At 54.5% G+C, this 17443-nt stretch overlaps 1 protein-coding gene across 2 annotated transcripts in view; it reads left to right on the top strand.

Annotated features, from left to right (window-relative positions):
* LAMB3 (laminin subunit beta 3) overlaps positions 1 to 16777 on the top strand; it is a 32151-nt gene extending 15374 nt beyond the window's left edge. The window contains exons 4-23 of one of the 2 annotated variants that reach the window (XM_051638933.1): positions 2823 to 2937; positions 3139 to 3212; positions 3628 to 3810; positions 4200 to 4263; positions 4560 to 4735; positions 4881 to 5001; positions 5328 to 5516; positions 5611 to 5766; positions 6336 to 6532; positions 7422 to 7533; positions 8033 to 8405; positions 8857 to 9017; positions 10080 to 10288; positions 11341 to 11544; positions 12303 to 12447; positions 13623 to 13830; positions 14801 to 14942; positions 15057 to 15233; positions 15639 to 15792; positions 16241 to 16777. In XM_051638933.1, coding sequence (XP_051494893.1) covers positions 2823 to 2937; positions 3139 to 3212; positions 3628 to 3810; positions 4200 to 4263; positions 4560 to 4735; positions 4881 to 5001; positions 5328 to 5516; positions 5611 to 5766; positions 6336 to 6532; positions 7422 to 7533; positions 8033 to 8405; positions 8857 to 9017; positions 10080 to 10288; positions 11341 to 11544; positions 12303 to 12447; positions 13623 to 13830; positions 14801 to 14942; positions 15057 to 15233; positions 15639 to 15792; positions 16241 to 16377 — 3297 coding nt within the window. In that variant the 3' untranslated portion in view covers positions 16378 to 16777. Of the gene's footprint in view, positions 1 to 2822; positions 2938 to 3138; positions 3213 to 3627; positions 3811 to 4199; positions 4264 to 4559; positions 4736 to 4877; positions 5002 to 5327; positions 5517 to 5610; positions 5767 to 6335; positions 6533 to 7421; positions 7534 to 8032; positions 8406 to 8856; positions 9018 to 10079; positions 10289 to 11340; positions 11545 to 12302; positions 12448 to 13622; positions 13831 to 14800; positions 14943 to 15056; positions 15234 to 15638; positions 15793 to 16240 lie in introns of both variants that reach the window. The other variant, XM_051638932.1, reaches the window with a different exon arrangement.
* Positions 16778 to 17443: the final 666 nt, after the last annotated feature.

The raw sequence follows: 17443 nt of genomic DNA, 5'->3' as shown, positions 1-17443 counted from the left end.
GTCCTCACATACTCCCAGCTCCAAGGGATCCACTGAGGCTGTTGCTGTGCTAGTAAAGAAGGGAAGTGCTGGGGAAAGGTGTGTGCTTGGTGAGTCTGCCCACAGCCCAGCACTGGGCCGTCGTTTTTGGTAATTCCCTCTGTCCCAAGGAACTTTGAGACACATAGTCACAGGCAGTAACAGCAAATCGTCCTCTTGTGCAATAAAGGGGTTTCACAATTTGCTCCAAGGCTGGAAATGGATTTTGCTTCCAGTGTTAATTTTAGCCTTAATTAAAATGCTGAGGGGGAGAAAAAAAAAGGCAAATAATTTTGGATGTTTGTCCCCAGCACAGCCCCTGGGCTGCACGGGAGGGTCTGTCAGGCAGACACGGGCAGTTAAAGCTTCGGGTTTACTTAGTGCTGCATTTTAAGTGTGGTCACAGCTTCACTGCCAACATTGCATCCTGGCTGTGAGAAGGCACTTGTGTCTCTGGCACTAATGTGAATTCTCTAATAAGCATGTGTGAATCATTCCTAATGCATAATTTAGCTGAGATTAACCTTTCCCCTTGCAGAAAACCTTCCTTCTCCCTTTGCTAATCACAGAACTGTTGTGAAGTTTAATCATTATTGGGTATTGTTCACTGGTTTATTTCTGTGGGTAATTCCTGTAGCTTCCCAACAGTCGTGTTGTCCTGAAATTTCAATTAATAACTGACATCAGTAGTCATTATCTGAAATGATAATGCCTGGACTCCATTACATTATTTCTGATTCCTACTGGCAGAGCCAGGAGGAGTTGGTAGAGCCAAGGAAATGGCATGATTATATATTTTGAATTCTCTGTTTGCTTACTTTGCAACATTGTTATAAATACTGTAGTTAGCCAACTGCTGTTCTGGGATATTTATAGACAGAGAACATAAAGACTGTGGAAAATGTTATGGAAATAGATCAGTTTTAAGTGAGGATCTCTCCTCAGCATCTGCCCAACTTGCCGAGGTGTTGCCAGGTCAGGGCAGAGCAGTCAGGTCTGAGCTTTGAAGAAGCTAGAATCAACCCAGGGTCTGTCTCAGGTCTGTCTGCTGCTGCCCAGGCACCTGCCCTGTCCTGGCAGGGGAGCAGTTCTGGAGCTGAGACCCTTTTTTTTGTAGAAATAAGAGGCTTCACCGGTGCAGGTGAACCTGTTCTGGGGGTGTGGAAATACTTGTAAATGTGAGTTAATCTTCTAAAGAGGAAAACAGAAATCTTGGTGCCACTGTGTCCCCCTGACCACCTCCTGCTGCCTTCCCCAGGAACAAATGTCTCCCAGCTCCAGCTCAAGTGTAGGGTCGAGTTTGCACTGGAATGGGCTTGTTTGCTTAAGTATGAGGTGGGGATATTTTAGCACAGAGGTGGCTGTAAAGTGCTACTTGTCACTTGTCACCCGATATCTCTGCTGCACCTCTGAAAGCTGATCTCATCACTGGGGGCCTGAACATGCTCTTCCCCTCTGCTGTCCCTTTATGTGCCTCCCCGGGGACTGCCAGCCCTTGCAATGGGGTATTTTGTTGCCTTGCAGGTGTCAGGTGTCAGACCTTGTTCCAGACACGTTCCCCCCTGCTCCTCCAAACCCTCTTTCCTCCAAGACGACCTTTCTGAGCTGTCCTGTCCCACACCTGCCATCGCTGGCAAACACTCTTCTTCATCTTCCCCAATTCCTTGGTCCTTAGCATGTGCTGGCAGGAACCATGTGTCCCTCTGCTACACTTGGGAGGCCACTTTACTGCTTGGGCTGTGAAAACTTCAGTTTCTAATGGAAATGTTTCACGTCACTCTTGCTTTTGGCACAGCATTATCTGCAGCCCCTTGTGTTTGCTCCACTCTGAGCGTGGCTGGTACCGAGTGCTTGGGATGCTGCTGTGGGATGCTGCTGTGGGATCTGTCCTCACCTGGTATTTGATCAGCCCTCTGGAGCCTGCCCTTCCCCACCTTGGCCTCACCTGGGTGTCCCTCCATGCTTTGGGGTGGCCCTTGCCCAGCCTGCTTGCCCACCCTGTGCCCACCTCTCCTCTTGGCCTAGGTTTGGACCTTCCCCTCTCCCATTCCTGGCTCAGTATGCCTGTTTCTGCACATTCCTGGGCCTGCACATGTGCTGCACATACCGCGTGGCTGCACGGAGCCCTGCTTGGTTACTCAAAATGTGGGTATTTGTTTGCTCCTTGGGGACCCTGGTTTCTCCCATCGCCTTGTTCCCTGTGCCACGGCTCCGTTTGCTCCTTGAATCACTTGCTCAAGTGAAAGGCTGAACTTTGAGCCACTCAACTTCCCACCCACTGCCTCCTCACCCGCTGAGCTGTTTGCTCCCACCCTGCTCCCTGGGGAGAGCACAGGGCCTGAGCACCAACCGGGCGAGGGGATGAGAGAGAAAGGCCTTTCTGTTCACCCAGACAAACAGCCCCCTCAGCTGTGTGGAAAAGGCAAACTGGTCCTGAAGAGGTGTAAAGGGCTTTCTACCTAGTGTGGTCATTGTGGAAAACAGGGGGGTTTGCTTAAAATAAACACCTTATAAAACTTAGAAAACCGAAAACATCTGTTTTGCCAGACGTGTTTTAGTCAAAAGCATTTTGGCTTTAGTTTTTAGTCTATAAAACCATGAGCTGTGTTTTTTCAGACGGTGTGAAGGGGGACACTTCAGTCCTGCATATCATCAGTTCTATTGATCATAGTTCTTCAGTTCTCTAACAAACCAGCTTTCCTGATGCCTTTTGTTTCTCCTTGAGTTCTCGGACCCCTCACCTCTGGGGTCTTTCCCTCTGGCTGAGCTGGGATGGTCGCTTCCACCTGCCCTTTCTCTTTCAGTGGAGCATGAAATGCTGCAGGTGTGACTCACGGCTGCCCCACGTCTACAACGGGCACCGTGTGGAGAACGTCCTCTCCTCTGCGGGGCACTCGCGCTGGTGGCAGTCCCAGAACGGTGAGTGAGGTCCACTGGGTGTCTTGGGGTCCCTGGGGACACTGCAGCTCCTGGCCCCGGGCAGCAAACATGAGGGGAAGAAGAGCTGTTGAATTCAATAGATTGGAAGAAGGAAATAAATGGCTTGGCTCAGGCAGCTGAGCTGTTTATTTTCCTGAAGGCCCCACTCTGCACCTCTGAGCTCCCTCTCTGTGCCCACAGGCATCGAGCATGTCTCTCTGCAGCTGGACCTGGACCAGACCTTCCAACTCAGCAGCATCCTGCTTCACTTCAGGGTTTGTGTGCATCGTCCCTGCTTGTGAGGAAGTCACAGATGGCGGTGGATGGGCCCCAATGACTTTCTGTGGGAAAGTCTGATAGGAAGCATGCCAGGGTCCCCATCCCTCTGTTTTCCCCATTTTTCATGGCCTTTCCTCCATTAGAAGGAGCAGAGCAGGGTGGTGGGTTCCCATCCCATGAATATCTGCTAAAAAACCTCCTTGGTGTGGATGTGCATTTGTGCCTGCAGCAGGGCTGGCCAAGGGGAGAGGGGGACCCAGAGATGGTTGATAACCTGCAGGGAGGGGATTTCTCCAGCAGCTTGTGGAGACCTGAGCCTGGAGGGAGGAGGAGGAGAGGCACCCCAGGCCCTGGGGTGGGATCTGGCCGGGCTGCCCTGTGTCCCAGACGTGTCTCTCTCCTGCCCCACAGTCTCCCCTGCCTGCTGGCATGCTGGTCGAGCGCTCCACCGACATGGGCAGGACCTGGCAGGTGTACCAGTACTTGGCCTCCGACTGCGCCGCTGCCTTTCCCCGCGTCCCCCGGGGCTCCCCCGAGAGCTGGCAGGACCCTCGGTGCCAGACACTGCAGGGCTCCCCCGGGCACGGTGGCACGGTAGGATCTGATGGGTTGTGTGGCAGGGACCCCACACGTGCCCGTTCCCCCCGCTGTGGCCCTGGGTGGGTGTGGGGTGGGTGGCCTGAGCAGCACTGCAGGAACACGTGGTGGTCTGGAGCTCTCCCCTGGAGAGGGATGGAGCCCGTGGACATCCAGCACTGCTGAGGGGAGTCCTCGGGGGGATTCTTGCTCCTCTGGGAGGGAAGCCCTCCATGCTTTGTGATGAGCAAGGTGTCTTGTTCTTGCAAAGTCCTCTGCAACTCAGAAGTATTTACCTGGTGCTCAGTGAAGTTCTGTAGAGGCAGGTCTAGAGCACATGCTGCCCAGAGCATGAGGTGAAAGCACCTCTCCTTTCCTGCTTTTGGACTTTTCATTTTTATTCTCAGGTGAAGTTCAGCATCCAAGACCTGGCATCTACCATCACTACCTCTTACAGCCAGACTGTTGATAGTAAGTGAAAAACCTCTTTTATATCTGAGAAAGGGAGAGGGGATGATGGACCTCGTGGTTCTTCCTGCTTCTGAGGGAGAGCACTGAGCCAGGTTATCCCTGCAGGGGAGCAGGTCCTCAGCAAGGAGGGCCTCAAGCTGCAGGTTTGACTGCTGCCCTGGTGCCTCTGATGTGTCAGGGAGTCGTTTTGCTGACGACTCAGCTGCTGCTCTTTGTGCCGATGTCGCTGTCCCTTGCTCTGAGCCCTCCACACGAACCACAGGCTGCCCCTCACCCCTCTCCTTGGTCCCCAACAGACCTGGGGCAGTTCACCAACCTGCGGATCAACTTCACCGAGCTCCCCCACATCCCACGCCAGGGCTACCACTCTCCCAGCACCTTCTATGCCGTGACAGAGATGCGGGTGCTGGGGAGCTGCTTCTGCCATGGCCATGCTGACCACTGCACCTCTTCAGGAGACCTTCATGGTGTGGTGAGTGCTGGGGCAAAGAGAAACGCCCACAGACAAGCCCTGTCATACCAAACCAGCCCTCATCTCTGGTAGGAATGTCAGGACGATGAAGCTCTGGACCCCAGGGGCTGCCATCCAGGGGGGTAAAGCATTGTCTCTGCAGCAGGTGCCCGGGCACTGCCTGTGCCAGCACAACACTGCTGGTCCCCACTGCGGTCACTGCGCTGCCCTCTACAACGACCGGCCCTGGGCCCCCGCGGAGGACAACGATCCCCACGAGTGCCAGAGTACGGCAGGAGCCTTTCCCCTCTCCTCTTCCTCAGGCCTTTCCTAAGTCCTCCCTGGCCGTGAGCCCCCCAGACCTTTTATCAGGACACTTTGTGGGGCTAGATGTTGGCACGGGTGTCCCTGCCAAAAGCACCCGACACCTCCGTGCTCTGCGTGGCCGTGGCTGAGCGATGCCGCGGGCTGTGCTCGGGGCTCGGCCGCTGCCCGGGTCCTGGCGGCTGTCGCTGTGTCACACGGGGGACTCGGGCACCCTCTAGTGCTGCAGCCGCCGTGGCCGCAGGAGTTTGCAGCACTACCTGGGCCGTTTTGTTGCTTTTTTTTTTAGGGTGCAACTGCAATGGTCACTCGACCTCCTGCCGCTTCGACCCGGAGCTGTACCGCGCCAGCGGAGGGGTGAGCGGGGGGGTCTGTGACGATTGCCAGCACAACACCGAGGGCAACCACTGCGAGCGCTGCAAAACCAACTATTTTCGCAACCCGCAGCAAGATCTCGCCCATCCTGAAGCCTGTCTGCGTGAGTGCCCGGTTACCCCCGGCACCACCTTCCCCGAGCCCCCCCAGCGAGACCCCTCCCAGCCTCAGAAATGCTGTTTCTTGCTCGCTTCCAGCCTGTGAGTGTGACCCGGACGGCACCGTGCCGGGCTCTGTCTGCGACCCGCTGACAGGGCGCTGTGTCTGCAAGGACAACGTGCAGGGGGAGCGCTGCCACCTCTGCAAGCCGGGCTTCGCACAGCTGGCCAACGCCAACCCCCTGGGCTGCCGCAGTGAGTACACCCCGAAGCAGCCCCTGCTTCCCAAGGCACTTCCACCTCACCTCTGCGCTCAACACCCTCAGGATCTCGGGAAAGGATGCAATTCCCAGCCAGCTTTATTTTGGGGTTTCCCAGGCAAAGCCCGTTTTGCAAAGCCTTGTAAATCTCCTTGCTCGGCCTTCTGGCCTGTCTCAGGTCTAAGTTTGGCAAAAAGCACAGGGAAAGTAGACTTCGGGGGGTGTGTAGGGCTGTATTCCCTTCCTCCCCGGGTGTGCGGGGCAGGGGATGCTGGCGGCGATGCGGTGCGGGCGGGGCTGTGGCAGCAGAGGGCAACCGTGTCCGCCTTGCCTGCAAAGCTGAGTCCCTGGGGGGGGATGCTGAGCCCCGCTGCAGCGCTTGAAGGGGGGCGCGGTGTTAGAGCAGGGGTGCGGGTCCCTTGTGCCGAGCTCAAGTGTGACAGGAGAGACAAGAGAAGCCCATCGTTGGGTGGCTGCAAGGTGCTTCTGTAGACCTGGCTTCGTGAGAAGCCGGGCTGGTGCTCTGCACCCATGTTTCATATGACAAATCCCTCCTTGTCTCAGGATGTACCTGCAACGTGCTGGGAACGCGGCAGGACCTGCCCTGCGACGACGAGACAGGGAGGTGCTTCTGCCTGCCCAACGTGGTGGGCAGCGACTGCGACCAGTGTGCGGCCGAGCACTGGGAGATGGGGAGTGGCCAGGGCTGCCGGCCCTGCGGCTGCCACCCCCACGGCTCCCGCAGCCCCCACTGCAACCAGGTACCACCCAGCCCCCCCCTCAGCATCCTCAGGGCAGACCCAGCATGCTGCAGCAATATCCCTTGTTCGTTTCCCTGCCGTGTTTCACACGTGCAGCTGCAAGCTTGCTCTCTGCTTTTTTAACTTGCCCAGCTCTGCCCTGCTACTTTGAGGGGCAGCAGGGGGTGGAGCTGCTGTGCCACTGCCAGCAGAGCCATGTCCCCACTGGGCAGCACCATGCTGGAAATTGCTCAGGGCATCAAAACCCAGTGTTGAGTGGCTCTGTTGTCCCATCCTATCTGTGGGAGACTCCACAAAAGGGCTGTATGTTCCCTAGTATGTCCTGCTCTTATTATCCTGTTCCTGTTTCCTAGATAATAGTATGACAGGCTATTCAGGAAAATGAAAGAAGGTGGTAATTACTGAGGCAAGATTAAGCAATTTAAAAAGGCCTGATATTTAGTAAGGAAATCCTAATAGATCTTCATGCAGGCAAGGCAACTTAATTGTCCTCGTTTATCAATGAAAAGCATGTGTGTCACTTCAGGCTTAAAAGCCAACTGGGAAAATTAAAGTTAAATATGAAAAAAAAACCCATAACAAATTCTAAGAGCCAAAGGTAAGTCCCTGAAGTACAGGGAGGAGACCTGATATGGCAAACAAGCTGCTTGTGGGTGATTCCTTTGTCATTGAAACAAAGCTTGGAACTCTGCTTTGCCATCCTTGGGCTGCTTGGAGACTGTATCGCTGAGGCTGAGCCTGCAGCCTGGCAGGAGCAGTGTGGGTGTCCTGGGACACAGGCTGATCAGAGAGAATTGTCCTGGTGCTGGCTTTAGAGAGCAGTCCAGGGAGGGCTTTCCCAGGCAAGTGTCCAGAGCTGGGTCTCCCTGATGTACTTCTCTTTCCCCAGTTCACAGGACAGTGTCCGTGCAGAGAAGGCTTCACGGGACGCACGTGCTCTGCCCCTCAGGAGCAGGTTTGCCCAGACAGGCACTATGGAGATGTCTGGGTGGGGTGCACAGGTAGGGAGCCTCTGTTCCATTTTGTCTTGCTGCTGTGAGATCGTGGGCTACCTGGGAAAAGAGCACCTGGCCCCTGTCCTGATATCAGTGTTCCCCAGGCTATTTTGCAATATACAGAGAGATTTCCTCTCTGTAACAGCTTCCTAGTTAATCCCTGTTGCTCTCCCTCATCTCCAGGTATCCACCAGTCCCCTTCCAGCAGCCTTAGGCAAGACCCTTGACTGTGCTGGTCTGTCCCTGCACGGTCAGGGGCTGGGTGAGGGTCTGGGCTGGGAGGCTCTTTCCATTCACCTGCCTGTGCCACCTCCTTCCCAGATGCTGCAGGGCTGATGGGTGGGGTTAGACTTCACATTGTGTTGGCATCCCATTAATAGCATCTGGTTTTATATATATATATCTCTGTGTGTACATATATGTGTGTATACATATATATAAATGTATTTTTTACCCCCTTTTGCTGGGCTTCACCTCTGTATCTCCCCACCTTTCCATCCCCCAGAGTGTGACTGTGACTTCCAGGGCACAGTGGAGGTGGGTTGTGAGAAGACCTCGGGCCAATGCCTCTGCCGCCCGGGTGTCACGGGCCCCCGCTGCGACCAGTGCCAGCGGGGCCACTGCAGCAGCTACCCCGGCTGCCAGCTGTGCCACCCCTGCTTCCGAGCCTACGACGGGGACATCCAGCGCCTCCGCCTGCGCCAGGCCGGCCTCGGCAACTCCACCGCCCGCCTGCCCCCGGGGGACGGGGGGTCCCGCTTCAGCCCCCGCCTCTCGCAGGCGGAGAACAAGGTGCAGCAGGCGCAGGGCATCCTCGGCCACTCCCCCCCGACAGAGCAGAGCCTGGCCCGGGTGGGCAGCGCCCTCGCTGCCATCAGGTGAGGGATGGATGCTGCTAACAGGCTGCATCCTTACTCTGGAGGGAATGCTGGCTCTTTCCTGCGTGTTCACGCCCCCTGCCGCACTGAGCCGCTTGCACGTGTTCTGCTTTGCTGCTCTGCCTGGGAGCTGCTCGGTCCCCGCTTCCGTGTGCGCCCCTTCGGTGCAGGAGGCGGGCAGACAGGCTCGGGATGCTCGACATCCTCCGGGTGTATCCGCAGGCCTGGTCCCTGTGTGGGCACGGCCTTGGCAGCTGGTCTGGTGTGAGGAGCTGCAGCCCAGCCCTGCTCTCCTCTGCCACTGCAAACCTGCGAGGCCACCGTGTGTCTCCAGCTGCAGCTCTGCAGGCTCAGAATTGCCCCTTCCCCAGGTGCTGGCAGAGCCCCACTCTCTGTCTAAAGGTGCTTTGCTGTCTACTTGAATTCACATTTTTTGCTTTTTCTCTCCCAGAAAGCAGGTTCAAGGTATAAATCCTGACCTTCGTTTTCTGGATGAGACTGCCTCTCTGTCAAGAGAGCTCGAAGCCCTCAACAGCAGCTTGCTTATCACTAACACCCAGTACCAGAGCAAGAAGAGCCAGTTTGAAACCAGCCGCAGCACGGATCTGTCAGGTACAGTGCTGCAGCTGTAAGATCTCTTAATTTGCAGACATTAATTTACCTCAACATGACTGTGCCTGGTGGTTTCCCATGGGCCAGGTGGAGGAGATGGAGTTTTTAACCTGCTATTAGCTTAGGAACTGCAATGCACCTTCCTTCCCCAACAAGGGAATGTTCTCTATCCGGCCTCACATCCATGACCCAGGATTTCACACTATCTGGTTATTTGCTCCAGCATTTTGGGGCTGGGCAGCTCATTCCATGTTCCCATCCCCTGGGCAGCACAACTCCACTGCTGGGATGCAGCAGGAGTGGTGGGAAGAGGGGGAGCCTTGCTGGGAGTCTGTCACCGAACCTGGGAGGAAGCTGAGATAATGAAGGCTGTGCACAGATGGAAGGGATGGAGGGGTGGGGAAGAGTGTCAGACGGCTGTCAGGCAATTAGGAGAACAGCTAATTAAGCCCTGTGATGATGCTGGTGGTGGGCTGCCATTAGAGCCCCTCTGCAGCTCTTGTCTCCAATGTCTCACTGCTGCCTCTCCCTCCCCTCTGCGGAGCAGCTCTGGGGCCGGGCGTGCGAGAGCTGCGGTGAGTGGTCACTGCTGGGACAGGTTCATTCTGCACCCCCTGTCCCAGCAGGGCTTAGAGGTCATGTCCTGACCACACTTCCCCAGGCTGTGCCAGGGGGAATTGTGGGGCCTGCTCGGGAGCCAGGGAAAGTGCTCTGTGAGCCCAGTCCTGCCCCACCAAAGACCTTCGGGGCTGCTCGGAGCAAAGCTCATGATCAGCACTCACCCATCGTCTTGCTTTAGTTTTGCTTCAGTCTTTTAGCTCCAGCCCAGAGTTCAGTCCTTCAGAAAAGCTCTGTAGCTCACTGAAGGAAGGGCTGAAAGGCATCTGGAAATAAAAGGAGCTTTTTCAGTGTGCCACAGTGACTAATCACTCTGGCTGTGCCTCCCTTCTCTCGGTGCACACATCCACTCGCTGGGTACAGTCAATACGCCTGTTTAGGCAGCTATGCTGCATTTATGAGTCACAGAGGCATTTGTGTCATTTATCAGTTTTATTCCTGCAGGAGCCTTCAAGACAATCAGATCTGCTTACCAGACCTCCACCAATGCCAGCAGCCTTGTTGCTGGCACCTCCGGGCTGCTGGCCGAGTCCCGGGAGAGCCGCAGGAGCGCGGCGGCGCTGGAGCAGGGGCTGGCGGAGTCCAGTGCCAAGCTGCTGACCCTGAAGGGCCAGATCGCCTCATCTCCCAACCTGACCCCGGTCATAAATCAGGTGAAGATACAAAGTGGTTTTGTGGCTTCCCCCGTGTGCACATGTAGTTTTCAGGAGGCAGCAGCCTTGTCCTGCAGCCATGCAGTCCAGCAGGGCACAGGACACGGTCTTTGTCCAGAGAGACTCGTACATGGCACTCAAGCAACCTGCTGCTTTGGAACATCAGTGAATTGTCTGAGCATCCCTTGCCTGGGGATCACAGATACTGAAGCATTGCCCACCACCCCCTCCTAAACACTCAGTTTTTCCTCCAAGGACTCTCTAGTGTCAGTTCTTGTATCTCAAAGACTCACTTAATTTCCAGATAAGGTTTATTTTATTTCTCCTTGGCTGCTTTGTCATTGCCATGGAGATCCATTTCGGTGTCTCCTAATGCACGGTTGCTGTGGAGACCACCAGCCTCCCCTCTCTGCTTTTCAGGGCAGCAACACATTCCCAAGCCACCAGCCTGTGCTAGTGCTTGTGCTGGCTCTGGGTTTGCACGTGCCCTGCTGCAGTGGGTGGTAACTCTAGAAGATGCCAGGCAATTAAAACCACTGATGTCCAGGCAACAGAGAGGGGTCTTTTCATCCCAAAGCAAATTGCACAGACTGGACAGAGTTCCCCTGGCACCAGAGGAGGAGTAGCTGTCCTGACAAGTAAAGGAGACATTTGCTCCAGGCAGACATGCCCTGTTGCTCTCTGTGGGCTGCTGGGGTTTAGCTCCTGCTTTGCTCTCGTTTCTACTCCAGTTTGGGGTGTTGAGGAGATACAGACCTGGCATTGCTGTGTCTGGGGTGGGTGTTCAGTGCTGCCCAACACGTGTGTAGCTCTGGCTGCCTCTGACACAGTTGTGGTCTTTGGTGGTCCGGGCTGTGCCACGTGCACCTCTGTCAGCCCGGTTGGGAGGGCTGGCCCGTCCCTGCTCCCCCTGGACCCAGCAGCACAAGCACACCAAGTTCCACAGCTCCCCTGGGGAGAGGCTGGTGGAACTCCAGCTCTGCCAGAGCCTGGTTTCCCTCCCCGAGGGCACTCGAGTGCCCTTGCTGCCCTACCGCTCTCTCCCTCTCCAGGTCTGCGGTGGTTCCCGAGTGGAGATGTGCACCCCGGCCCACTGCGAGGGGCTGCTCTGCCCACCAGACCCCAGCCCAGCCTGCGGGGCCGGCCAGTCCTGCCGCGGCCTCCTCCCCGTCTCCCGCGGGGCCCTCAGCTCGGCCGGGGAAGCCAACCGGGAGCTGCGCAGCCTGAGCGCCCGGCTGCGGGACACGGCGCAGCTGGTGAGTGTGGGCAGCGCTGCCCGCCCTGCCTGCATCCCGGCCCTGCCTGCATCCCAGCCCTGCCTGCATCCCGGCCCTGCCTGCATCCCGGCCCTGCCTGCATCCCGGCCCTGCCTGCATCCCGGCCCTGCCTGCAGCCCCGCCCTGCCTGCAGCCGAGACGGGGGGCAGCTGTCAGGAAATGCCTGGTCCCAAGCTCTACTGGAGACTTGATCTTTTGGACAGCTGCAGAAATTGGGGAGTTTTTGAGGGGAAGAGTTCCTGCTGTGCACGTGGGTCCTGCTTCCCCCCAGCACAGGAGCCACAGAGCTGAAGGCACGAGAGTGGGTCTGGGACTGTCATGGGGAAGCCTTGTCCTCCTCATTTGGGGTTGGCAAGGCAGAAGGGATGGGGATGTGGAAACGCCTCTGAATCCACAGGTTTATCTACTCCAACACTGGGTGCAATCTGTGTTAGTGTGGTTACAGCTTCTTTCAATGCCCTCTTGGGTGCTTGCAGAAATAGTGAGTTTTCAAACTCATCTAACATAATTTCAGAGATGTTTTAAAAAGCTACATGGTAGTGCCCCTGGTTGAGAGCTTCCTTTGCAAATCCAACCCTTAGTCTTTACCATTTACAAACTTTTAAAGCAGTGGGGTATTGAGTGTGGGGAATAGCAGCACCTCAGAGTGACTTGCCCGGTTGGCTGGAGGTTGAGGTAGGGCTGCTGGGGTTCCAGGTCAACAAGAAATGGCTCCAGCAGGATATTGTTGTTTGCAGATTGAGACGACAGAGACGTCTGTGAATGAGATTCAAAGCAACACCCGGCGGCTGGTGGAGCAGGTGACAGTGGCAAGGACCCAGATTGAAGGAGACGTCCGGCGCATCCAGCAGTTCATCCAGCAAGTCCGGAGCTTCTTGTCAGGTAGCGAGTGCTCTGCGAGCTGTAAAGCCTGTCTGTGAAGGCTGACTTGTGCACAGAAAAACTCATGTTTACAGTGATGTGGTGTGTGAGAGCACAGCACGAGGGTGTCTGCTCAGCAGCCACCCCAGCTAAGCTCTCAGATATCCAGTTCATCTGCACGTGGGTATTTATGTAGCAAGGGTAATGCCCAGCCTCTGGGATGGCATGGCAGGCCTGAGCAGTGCTTCCTGACATGAGAAGAAGACATTTCAGCAGTATAAAAGCCTGTGATTTTTGTCAGCAGTTGCAGTTTGCCCAGCTAACTTGCTCAGGCTTGACCGTGCTGTTCAGATTGACCCAAATTATTCCTGACTGGTTTATCTGTGTCAACTCCCCTGGGATGTCACCAGGGCAGGCCCTGCCTGCTTCCTCCTGGGGACATTTGGGGACATCTCTGAGATCCATGGGGCAGAAGGTACCACTCAACCTTGACCTTCTGTGTGCAGGGCTTCATAGAGGGGTCTCCCAATGTCCCCCCCATGAGCCGCTCTCAAATATTACCTCTAAAAGAATGGACTGAATTAACATAAGTAGAAAGCAGGAGGAGCAGCCTTTTGTCTGCAGCAGGGACAACAGCTTGTTCTGGGTCCTGGTCTCTGCTGCAGAGTCTTGTACCATCTCTGGGGCTCAAGGACAAGCCTGTCCCCATGCTGGTGCTCTCCAAGGATTTGCAATTGTCATTGACCTGATGTGGAGAAGTTTACCAGCAATGCTCACTGACCAGAGATAAACAGACCAATCGTCTCTGGAGCAGACTATTAATCAGAGGAGAATTCCTTGTTGTCCTGTAAACCAATGGGATGACTTATTGTTCACAGACAGATTGTAATAACATAATGAGCCTCATGAGTATTAGCTGAATAAGAAAATCAGGTCACTTGGTGCTGCCTGGTGTTAATGATGAGTGAAGATATTTCTGAGCTAATCCCTGGGCTAATGTCCCTTGGGCTTTGCCTGCTTCTGATTCCTCAGTTGTATGAACTTTTATTTGTGAAATAGAAAAAGGCTTGTCTTGAAACACAAGCTCATCACTGTGTGTGTGAGAGCATGAGTGGGCACCTGCCCTCGTCCTTCCTGGCATTTCCACTCCTGCCTTTCCCCTCTCCCATTCCTGACACTGTCTGTTTGCTCTGCAGACAAGGACATGGACCCTGCCACTATCCAGCAGATCAGCGAGTCTGTTCTCTCCCTGCGCCTCCCCACGGATGCTGCTGCAGTCCTGAGGAAAATGACTGAGATCCAAAATATGGCGACTAAGCTGCAGTGCCCAGAGAACATCCTGGCCCAGACGGCCGAGGACATGGCCAGGGCCAAGCAGCTGCAGCAGCAGGCAGAACAAGCCAGGTCAGCTGGGGTTCAAAGTCAGTTGGGACTCAAGGGCACTCAGCTGGGGTCACTGTACTGACTTGCACAATGCAAAGATTTAGCCCAGGATCATCTATGTCCACACAATGAAAAAAGTGTCTGTCATCTCTGCAGACACCTCCTTGTGCCCCGATGCAAGTAAGGGATCTGGCTGCCAAGAGCAGATCTTGTTACAGGTGCTAGAACAAGAAGGTCCTTATGAAAAGCAAGAGAGGATTTTCTCTATCACTTGAGTCCCTGTGATGAGAGATGACAGGGCTGCCCTGGCATTACTCGATATTCGTGACCTACATCCTAGTTGCACAAGAGAGCATGAGGAGATTAAATGGGCTATTTGTTTTCTCGGTGAAAGTTGGGAGGATTATCCCATGGTCCCTTAAAAACTAATTACAGAGTGTCCTTGCAAATTGGGAGCATTTACTTTGTCACGTGTTGACTTGCAGCAATATCCTGGTGAGAAGGCCAGCGGGATAAGTACCTAAACTCCTTGATAGTGTCTGACACCTGCTTAACCTGCTGGGATTGATGAGACAAGGGAGTCTGGCTTTCTGCAGGGCGCCCTGTCACCCACCCTGAATAGTCCCACTGCCGCAGAAAAGTATTCATTGAAACTGGTTCAGTGGTTATTGCTTTCCCTTCAGTACCTTTTCTTGCACTACTTGCAAAATAAAGATTTCCAACTAGTTTAAAGGAAGGCTTTTCTCTCCCCTTCTCAGTTTGTCTTCTCTGCCTGGGGGTGTGAAATGGAAATGACACTTCTCTCCAAAGGAAACCTGCTGGAGGGCAGTGTGTCCAGATGGGTTTGTGGCTTTTGGGGGAAGGAGAGTGCAACCTTCTCAGTCAAAATCCTGTCTTCCTTCTCAAGCTTCTTTCTTTAGCCTCTGCAGCCCTGACTTCCAGCCCATGCAACCACCTGTGCTTACTCTGGCTGTTTCCCACCTTTCCCCAGGAACCGGGCTAATGCCGTGGAGGGCAACGTGGAGGAGGTGCTGGGAAACCTGCGACAAGCCAACACGGTGCTCCTGGAGGCCCGGGGAGCCATCAGGGGCTCCAGCTCCTCCCTCCGCTTCATCCAGGAGCGCGTTGATGAGGTAGGTGACGCGTGGTGACTTCCCAGGTACTCACACCGTGCCCTGCTCACCGCTCCTGCCAAACTTCCCCACTTGGTAGCTTCCCTTCCTGACGTGGGGCTTCTCTGCTTTCAGATCGAGGCCGTTCTTGGTCCCGCTGAGAAGAACCTGCAGGCCATGGTGGCCCAGCTGGAGGGGCTGGGGGAGCAGCTCTCGGTGCTGCAGGGCAGGGCGGCCCAGAACCGGCTGCGGGGCAGCGAGGCGGGGCAGACGGGCAGCGAGGCGGGGCAGCGCGCCCGCAGCACACAGCAGGTATGTCAGCAGCTCTGCCGCTCCTCCCTGCTGCTGTTGGCACGGCCAGTGTGTCCTGGCTCGGTTCTGGAGGAGCCAAGGAGCCTTTCCTGCTCAGGCCACGGCTGGTCCGTTGCCCTGTCACTTCTTACTCATCTGATGCAGCCTCACGCTACTTGAGTTTTTCCAGGACCTTTCTCAATCCTAATGTTTTTTAGTGGAAACTTCTCTCTGCTGATCTCCTGCCTGAGGCAGAGCAGCCCATTCAGCTGCCACTCAGCATCTCTTAGAGCACATCAAACTGCCATGCATTTGCATAACATCGTGGCAGAGCTCGTGGGCAGTGTCCATTTAATATTTAAGAAATCCTCTTACCCCCGGTGTGTGTTCTTGATCCTACCTGCCCTGCTTATTTCTTTTCCACAGGCTTTTGAACAAGTGAAGCAAATGTACACTGAGCTGAAGGGAAGGATGGAGCAGAGCCCAGCCCTGGGAGAGCAGGGCAGCAGGGTGCAAAGCATAGACCTGGAGGCACAGGCTCTCTTTGAGGAAACTTTGGCCATGATGCTCAGGATGGAAAGTAAGACTCTTTGTGAACTCAGTGCAATCATTTCATGCACAGGGAAAGGGCTTTTGATTCCCAGCAGGGTGAGGGAAAGAAATTACGAGGAAGTCAAGGCAGCTTTGGCAGTGAGATAGTGCAGATTTGGGCTGCATCTGCTGGTGCTTAGCCAGTTGATTTAGAATTTGCTGGGGTGTGTGGGTGGTTGTGGAAGGGATGCCCTGCCTGCTGATGTACCTCTCTTTTCTTTCATGTGCTCACTTCAATTTTTAAGCATTCAAAAGTAATGGCTTTCTTTGGAACAGCGTGTTGGGGTTTTCTGATGGGGAGAAGGGGGAATGCAGGAGAAGATGATGCTGGTTTTCCATGCCCCACTAGGGCTATGGAAGGGGAGGTGGAGGCTCAGCCCAACCTGCCCTCCTTCTTTCCCATCATCACATAACCCTTTCCTGCCCTCTCTCCTCAGCTTTAGAGGTGGAAATTCAGGAAAGCAACAAGGCTTTGATGTCCAAGTCAGCCAGGCTGTCAGGCCTGGAGAAGCAGGTGGGAATGATCCGAGATGCCATCGCCAAGCGAGTCGCCTACTACGAGAGCTGCTCCTGAGCAGCTGCCCATGCCCCCATGGCACGGCCTTCCTCCTGCAGGCACTGACTGCTGGATTGATCCCCATTTTCCAGCTGGAGTTCTCGTGTGCCCAATGTCTCTATTTCTAGCAAACTGAGTTTCCATACCTCTGGAAAATAGCTGCACTGAGCCAAAGGAGCAGCCCCCTGGAGAGGGCTCACCTTGGCTGGACTGCCTGGAGCTGCCGGTGGTTGGAGATAGAAGAGGGAGAGACATTGTCTTCCATTGCAAATAAAAACATCCCCAAAGCTGTTATTCCCAAAGGGGTTTATAAACCAAGACATTCTTCCTTTTCCTTGTTTTAGGCTATTCAAGCTCTTGAAGCTGAATGTCACTTTTCAAATTAAAACCCTCATGTGGGGCCCTTTCATACTTTTTACCTACGTTGCAGTTAATCTGTAAAACTTGCCGTGGCTTCAGTGCTTCCCTCCTAGATCTTTCTTCCAAGAACGAGATCACAGAAATAGAGAACTTTATCTCCATCGTATCTGTATAAACGTACCGTATTTATACAAATAAGAGAAATGCCATCTCATATTCAAAGGTGAAGTCAAATCTCTTGTTGACTTTTCTGCCACAATCTATTTACCGTGCAACACTTTGCCAGAGAAATGCCAGAGGGAGCAGGTCTGTGGATGCACAGGGAACGCTGTGGCATGGATTTAACAGACTGTTTCCACGTCAGATTTCTATGAATAACCAACAGGCACTTTACAAAACAAAACTCAGCTTTATTAAGCAAGTATTTATTGTGCAATTATAGGCTTGGAGGCAGGGAATTTAGACCTTGCTGTGATTATTATCAGACATATGGAGGTTGCTAGCAGGTTGCCTCTCCTTCTGTAGCTGAAGTGAGAACTGGGCAGCCGGTCGATGCGGAACTTCCAAGTGCTAAAGCCTGGGACTAACTGAAACCCAAGGAGAGGACAGGATGCAGATTGTAAAAAGGACCGAGCTGCCACTGAGTAAAGCTCTGCATGGCTTTGGTTCGTAGGATTCCTGCTGTGCAGTGCATTTATTGTGCCTTGGACAACTAAACAGTACA

Source organism: Apus apus, chromosome 23, assembly GCF_020740795.1.
Source record: "Apus apus isolate bApuApu2 chromosome 23, bApuApu2.pri.cur, whole genome shotgun sequence".
Lineage (NCBI taxonomy): Eukaryota > Metazoa > Chordata > Aves > Apodiformes > Apodidae > Apus > Apus apus.
Note: the sequence above shows the minus strand (reverse complement) of the source record. Positions and strands in the feature narration are given on the sequence as shown.